Source organism: Sebastes umbrosus, chromosome 9 (genome assembly GCF_015220745.1).
Source record: "Sebastes umbrosus isolate fSebUmb1 chromosome 9, fSebUmb1.pri, whole genome shotgun sequence".
Taxonomy (NCBI): domain Eukaryota; kingdom Metazoa; phylum Chordata; class Actinopteri; order Perciformes; family Sebastidae; genus Sebastes; species Sebastes umbrosus.
In genome coordinates this window covers 27311811-27319704 of record NC_051277.1, presented here as the reverse complement: position 1 = coordinate 27319704, position 7894 = coordinate 27311811, and the positions used below count along the sequence as shown (strand labels likewise).

At 40.9% G+C, this 7894-nt stretch overlaps 1 protein-coding gene across 1 annotated transcript in view; it reads right to left on the bottom strand.

The window, feature by feature from the left end:
- Nucleotides 1-531: 531 nt before the first annotated feature.
- Nucleotides 532-7894, bottom strand: part of LOC119494676 (LON peptidase N-terminal domain and RING finger protein 3-like) — an 8427-nt gene continuing 1064 nt past the window's right edge. Inside the window, exons 2-11 of the mRNA XM_037780735.1 lie at nucleotides 4239-4357; nucleotides 3999-4121; nucleotides 3790-3906; nucleotides 3406-3695; nucleotides 3074-3188; nucleotides 2801-2922; nucleotides 2114-2272; nucleotides 1829-1991; nucleotides 1498-1647; nucleotides 532-1283 (exon numbers count right to left, since the gene is read on the bottom strand). Coding sequence (XP_037636663.1) covers nucleotides 1125-1283; nucleotides 1498-1647; nucleotides 1829-1991; nucleotides 2114-2272; nucleotides 2801-2922; nucleotides 3074-3188; nucleotides 3406-3695; nucleotides 3790-3906; nucleotides 3999-4121; nucleotides 4239-4357 — 1517 coding nt within the window. The 3' untranslated portion in view covers nucleotides 532-1124. The remainder of the gene's footprint in view (nucleotides 1284-1497; nucleotides 1648-1828; nucleotides 1992-2113; nucleotides 2273-2800; nucleotides 2923-3073; nucleotides 3189-3405; nucleotides 3696-3789; nucleotides 3907-3998; nucleotides 4122-4238; nucleotides 4358-7894) is intronic.

Below are 7894 nucleotides of genomic sequence, written 5' to 3'. Positions count from 1 at the left end.
TCGGGTGAAATGTAAACAATGTCTCTGCATGCATAAATAATGACAAAATAAATAATGGAAGAACAAAAAAAAAAATCAGACAAATAATAAAAAAATGGATGAATAAAAAAACAAGAACAAGAGCCTTAAAGTGCGCCAATGTAAAGGTTCAGTCTGTAGTTATTCAGCTGCATGATGTAGAGTCAGAGATGAAGGAAGCAAGGAGGGAAGGAAGACCGAATAGCAGCCAAAAATATGATTGTTGTTTAAGTTATGATAAAGGTGGCAGAATAGTAAATCCATGGGTTTATCTGCAGATATCTAAATACCAATTAATCATATCTAATCAGTATTATTATCATTATTCACTTAAGACTAGTGAGGCAAATTCATTGTTTGGTCTCTTGAAGAATTTAAATGTATATTTAAATACATACAGAATAGGGATATTGATTGAATTAATGGTAGTTGCCACTTGTAGTGGATGAATTTGTATGTCTGAACTGCTTTGTCTTTGTTTTAAAGCTATGTTCAGACAGGCAGCACAACTTCTTTTTGGAGAAAGTGCTCATATCAGACTGCAAAGTTTGTTTGTTTTTCACACGCATGTATGCAAGAGGAAGAGCATAGAACTACAAAGATGGAGGAAGGCCAGAAAGGCAACAGTGGAACCTGGACAATAGAAGACATATCAGCACAACAGTTTGTCGTTGTACACACGGAGATGTTAGACAAAAACATATACGTAGCATGTGCGCATTATTATTACAGTGACATCCGATGACAGAAGGTGAAATCTGGTCGCTTTTGTACTGTCTCTTTAAGAAATCAGATGTCCTTCCTGTCTGAATATACTGTAGCAGAAGTCTGTATGGTTGGTGGGAAGAGAATGTTATGGATGGAAGATATCTTATGTATTCAAATCAATAGTCTCTGTTGCTCCCATTTTTTGTTAAAGTTTGATGTAGAAAGATGAGTCCAGCGCTGCTTTCTGAATGGGATGGCGCTGCAACACGGAAGGTGCAACAACGTCAGTTCTTTGTGCGTCAAAAAAAGGAAGAACAGCAGCTCAACTGCTGCTTTGGAGGAGGGTGTGTGTGCGGGAAGGAGGGGTTACTGCATTTTCCAGGTGCGGAGAGTCAAAGTCACCGGTGCCTGCTGTGGGCCATGAAGAGCAGCACCTTGCGGATGCCGCTGAGGCGATCTTTCAGAGAGGTGAGGGCCAGGAACGGCAGCTGGGCTCGGCCTTCTAACGGAAGAACGGCGAGTAACCACCAACACCACGAGGGGCCGTTGGGACTGTCCTGGAGGAGGAGGAGACGCAGAGAGAGGGTGTTAAAGACTAAATAAAGTAGAATATAGGTCATGCTAACTTTGCAGACACGACTGTCTCTCATTATCAGCCTTTCAGTGCATCACAAATCCTATTCTATTTTAAAAGAAAGATAAGACACACTTGAAAGAAGTTTGAATCCTTTAAGTAAAAAGTGTGACTTTGTAATTAAATTGTGTATATACCTGAAATTCAGAGTCTTTCTGAGGCATGGGTCCAAAGTGTCCTTCAATGCGTTCCCTCTGCTCCGTCTTCAAGGAGTTGACCCACACCAGAGCCTGGTCGTACACCGTATCATGCAGAGACTGCAGCTCACGCTCCGCCAGATCCTCCTCCTACAAATCACACACACACACATTTGATTAATAACATCATCTGGTAATTCTATATCAAGCCGTCACTTCTCCGTCCCACCATCCCTCTCTCCGCTACTCCTCATCTATCTGCTCCACAGACTGTATATAAAGATGGACGACATGACAGTTCCCCAAAAGTGAAGCCAAAACTTCCTCATACCTTAACATCCTCCAGGTACTCTATATCAGCCGTGTTGTATCCGTCCCTCTCGTGGTGCTGGAGGACTTTAAACCTCCGTTTGCCGATGGTGTCCACGACTGAGCGGCCGTCGGAAAAGAACTTCACATCGCGGATCTCCAACAGGCACCCATAGTCTGCAAACCTGGAGGCAGGAGGGAGGGAGAGGGCGCATTATTACACTTTCTGGATCCATACTCTCTCTGACACTTTTGTATTAAAAACACATAACCAAGCACACATAGGTACTAGTGTCTTAGCACTTACCCTTTGCGGTCGTCTCCCAGACACATGCCGAAGCAGTTGGTTCCCGCCTCTATGCATCGGCGAATCATCAGTCTGTAGCAGGGCTCGAAGATATGGAGAGGGCATGGCACAGTGGGGAAGGCCATGGTGCACACGAATATAGGCACATTCTTGTTAAGACTGAAGAGAGACAAGAATAAAAGGAGCATTTGTTTAATGTGGTGGAAATTATATACCATTCATTTTCTGTTTTTAAGAGAGTGAAAAGTCCTTAAAATGTTCATAAAATGGAAATTTTAACATCCTCAATTTCAAAAACAACTGCGCAAATTCCATCTGCACCTTTACTCACAACTAACCTATAGCTAAAACAAAACCCACCAGCTACTGTGAGCGTGAACTGGTTTTGCTCCAGTTTAAGAGAAGCTATTTGTTGGAGTTTGTTAAAGCCTCCAGGTATGTGATACTTGATGCCTTAGATGATGCACGCTAAGAGGTCAGTGTGTCAGACGTGCATTGTCTACTGTAGGTCAGTGGGTCAAACAACAGTAGCAGATATTCTTATAGAGTTTTATGTCAGTCACGCATTCTCAAACACAAGCCGCCTTTTTGAGAAGACCATATTTGACATTGAACCAATTGAGCATAAAGAACGATAAAACCAGATATTGGGAAAGAGGAGAAGAGCAGACATGGACACAAACTTACTTGGAGAGCTCAGCCATCTCATCCTGGTGGATTTTCTGTCTTTCTATGAGCTCCGAGGGAAGATACGTCGATATCAGGTTCTCCATTAGTACTGTCTTAGAGTACTGCCTCTGGACCAGGTACTGGAGAGAGATAAAGACAGAGACTACATGAGAAATGTGTTTTGTAGTGGCAGAAACATAGAGAGTTTGACTCGATTAATCGCGATTAAATATTTGAATTGATTGACAGCCCTAGTTTTAACACTATATACCAGAGTATTACAGCACGTACCTCAGACAGCTCCTCTTTACAGAGTGGACACTTTGGGTTGTGGTCCAGACATCTCTCCAGACAGCGAAGACAGAACGTGTGACCGCACGGCGTCGTCACCGGCTCGTAGAAAAGTCTGGGTGGGAAACAAACAAGACAAAGACTCTTTAATTCCTTTCTTACAGGTTGTGTTTCTGTATAATGATATATTGTATAAAAGATGCTGCATGTCACATGATTTCATAGTCAGTGGCAATTTAGCAAACGTTACACAACTGCTAACTTTATCGCATGGTGGTGTGTGACTGTTAATAAAGATTTAGGTCTGAATCAAGCTGTAAAGCAAATCTCACCTCATACACAGAGAACACTCCAGATCGCACGGGTCCAAGACGTCACCAACCGCAGAACTCAGTGGATCAGTGGCTACGTCCAAAAGCTCACCAGACTTGGCTCTCTTGTGGTCGTCTCTCCTCTCCTGTCCACCGTCCTCCTCCTCTGTGCTCCTCCGTTTCCTTTTGAGTAGTAAACAGCGGTCCGGCCTCCTGATGTCAGGCTTTGTCTGACATTTGACCTCACTGCCAGACATCTCAGTTGCAGGAGTAGCAGGGGCAAGACTGGATGCTGAGCTGGGACTGAAGATCTGAGAGAAGGAAAAGGATGGAAGGAAAGGATATTGAAACCTCATGTACCCTCAATGTCATGTTTTTTACTGCCGGAGGTGGAGCGTCTCTTACCTCGGGGGGAGCGTTAATACTGCTCTTGATGTGTGCTCTGAGAGACAGTGTATTGGAGTAGTCTGAGATGTGTTCAGGGACCTGATCTGTGACTGGAGCCAGGAGATCACAGAGGAGCTGAGAGGAGACAAAATGCAATGATGTGATTATTCTGCAAGCATTTATGATGATAGAACAATCTATATATTTAACTGGGATGTCGTATTTACCTTGTGGGCCTCAGTCTTGGCCGGTCTACAGTCAGGCTCTATGGACAGACAGACCAGGTACTCCTTCAGAGCCTCCTCCGTCCTGCCCAGAGACACCAGGGCCTGGGCCTTACGAACATGACCCTGTAGGCAGGAAGAAGTTGTGTCATTTATCTAACATCCAGACGGGAACTTTTTACATTTACATGAACTGATTATTACATATAGGTTTTATAATGCGGAGCCATTTGTCTGCCGTACCTTGGACCAGTTAGGCATGAGTCTGCAGGTCACCTCAGCGTCGCTCAGAGCCTGTTCATAGTGTCTCAGACTGGAGTGGATCATGGAGCGATTACTGAACAGTATGTGGTCCATGGGTGCTGAGGAATAAAGGAGGAACATTTTGTTAGGTCAACTTCCTGCAGTTATTGTGTTCAATATGTGGGTCAATTGTACAGTTTATCAGGTGTTCTGAAATAATAATAATAATAATAATAATAAATATCCATAATAGTCTGGGGTCGTCAGTTTACTTAATGATAGGAAAGGGGTCTCTTAAGGAAAAAGGTTGGGAACTGCTGAGTTAGGTAGTTGTTACTAACAACCATAGTTAGATTGTTAGTGTTATAAAAGAATAAGGTTTCCAAGATTTGTCATCACAACTTGTAAAACAGAAAAAGGCAGCATATTGTGACATTTGAGCAGCTGGAACCAGTGACATTTTTGGCATTTTCGCTTAATAAATAACTTAAACAATTCATCTATTAATAAAATAGTTGTAAATAAGTAATCTGTCAATTAACTAATCAGTGGTTTTTGTTTCAGCACCCTTTTCCCTCAGCTTAAAACCTTTACATACACAGTATGTTTAATGACCTCTATCCTGAGGCCACTGTTTCAAAACGTACTGCAGATCTCTTAAAAGATGCATGGCCACCACTTGTTTATTCTCTTATGTCTTAAAAAGCTGAAGTTACTGGTGATATAAGGAAGAAGTTAGAAGGAGTGTTTCAAATGGATCAGTTCAACCACGTTATAAAACACGTTATGAAAAACAAAAAGGGCTGCCTTACAAAACAGCAGCACTATCAAGGTCACCCACATTCCAGGTTTCATAACTATAGAGATGTATGCAAATTGTCGCAGCAGCTAGCCCTATAATCAGAGGGAACTATTTCTCTGGCTTTCGTACAAGGCAAAGGGAGTAAATCACTCTAAGGAATGGAAACAGAAATGGAGGTATAAGAGAGCAGAAGGGATTATTTTACATTTTAATTTGAAATATTTGAGGTGACCTACAGGCTGTAGATGTAAATGCATGTGCAGTATCAGACAAACTGTTTGTAAAAGTAGGACATGTTTTTGCAAATAATTGCACAGTACTTATTTTCAAGAGTGATTACTGCTTTGCTACACACAAAGACTTGAGCTAATTATAACTCTATTAGAATGATTACTCTAATTATAAATCCCTGGAGGCTTACCCTAACCGTAACCATAACTACTTCACGGGTAAACACACCCTTAGCCTAAGCTTGGTTCTCGATCCAACTCTAAATGTAACTCTAATACTATGTCTTAACCCTACAAGATGTTAACCCCGTTGTAAGGTGAATCTCCACAATGAGATGAATGCACAGCAGACACGTGCAGCCCAGTACAAACACTTAGCAGGCGACTGCACCTCGGTTAAGGACATCAAATATATTGTATCATGTACGCAACAGATTCTGCAAGTACAACAAGCACTGTATCCATTTTCTTGCCTTGCTGAGATTCAGCTCACGAACTTATTTTTCACGAATTATTTAGCGAAAGCAAGTGTTCCATTGGGAATTGCGTGCCATTAGTTAATAACACACAAATGAGTCCTGGCGATACAGTTAATGGATCAAAGATCAACATCTACGGGCCCAGTTCTGCAATTCATTGCGGTTTTGAAGCCGTTCCTTCCAAAAATAAGCCAGTTATGTGGCTCTTTGTTAATCATTATGTATCAAATCACCTTAGCTAAACATGCTGAATAACATCCTGGAGCACACTAAGATCCTGGAAACAGCCCAGCAGGACAATCCAATTCTATTACTAAAGGGAGCCTGAGCAGCTCCACTGGGAGGTACATGCTGTACTTTTTGGGGACCCAATGAACACAAATGGTGCTTCTATCAGATGTCAACTGATTGGCCCCGCCAGGGAAACTATGGCACACCTTCAGTGAAACGAGTACCTGTACACAACCAGTGTGCACAGTGTTCCGAGCTGCTGCAGCACAACACAGTGGAGTCAAATGAGGTCAGGCCAAGTATCTCAGTCATATAAGACTCCTTCTTTGTGGGAGGAGACTCCATTCAGTAGTTGACTAAGTGACACATAGCCTCTTGTATAATATATTACATTAATCATACAACGCAGTTTACAGTGCAGGTGTGACATAAGAGATAAACTTTATTCCAGGCTATGGATCCTACTTAATAAATATAAGTTATTTCACTACTAATAGGGGGGACAAAGGAGAACGGTCTGCAGGACAGATAATAATGCACACAGTGCACTTTCATAGACTAAGCTACTGGAGTTACCCTGCACTATACTCATTTTGAACAGTCTCTTCTGCACTATATTCACTTTTTTAATAGTCATGTATCACAGCTGTTACCCTGCATTATATTACATTAATCATATAAAAGAGATAAACTTTATTCCAGGCTATGGATCCTAACTAATAAATCTGTTCATATTATATAAGTTATTTCCCTACTACTAATAATAATAATAATCCCTGTATGTATAGGTCCCACTTCACCTCTGCCTATAGGAAACCTCTGGTATGGCTGGGAGCATTAGTCATATAACACTCTTTCTGTGCCAGAGACTCCATTCAGTAGTTGACAAAGTGACACAGAGCCTCTTGTATAATATATTAAATTAACCGTACAAAGCAGTTTACAGTGTAAGTGTGACATTAAGAGATACACTTTTTTCCAGGCTATAATATATAAGTTATTTCCCTACTACTACTAATAATCCCTGTCTGTATAGATCACACGTCACCTCTTCCTATAGAAAACCCTTGGTATGGCTGAGATCATTAGTATCCCTAGTGGTGACCTGAAATAGTACCCTTGACCCACATTTGCCTGAATCATTGTTTTTGACGTTATACAATGAGGGAGTGGAGAAGGAAGGAGGGGGGTTGGTTACGTGGTTACGTCCTTACGCAATGTTTGGTCCATTAGCCCAGCCTACATAACGGTGTTATCCAACACATGGCGCCGTGGCGCTCAGATGCCACCAGAGGCAGCTAGGAGTATATAACACACTTATGAAACCAAGTCATATAACAGCCTTATTTTATATTTCTTTATGGTTTCATGATAGGTCACTTGACATGCTCATATGTAGGTTCCCCCCCCAAAAAAAAAAATATATATATAAAAATAATGCACTCCAATGGTACCACATTTCAAGAAGTTATTCCAAGTAATTAATGTTTAATAATATATTTTGTCATGGGATTCCACTGTATTTAGCTGTGTACTGGAATGCTCCTCATCAACATAAGGGGACATAACTATACAGTATTATAGGTTCCCCAAAAATTATATATATTTAAAAATAATGCACTTTAATGGTACCACAAGTTATTCCAAGTAATTAATGTTTAATAATATATTTTTGTCATGAGATTCCACTGTATTTAGCTGTGTACTGGAATGCTCCTCATCAACATAAGGGGACATAACTATACAGTATTATAGGTTCCCCAAAAATTATATATATTTAAAAATAATGCACTTTAATGGTACCACAAGTTATTCCAAGTAATTAATGTTTAATAATATATTTTTGTCATGAGATTCCACTGTATTTTGCTGTGTACTGGAATGCCCTTCATCAACAAAGGGGACATAACTATA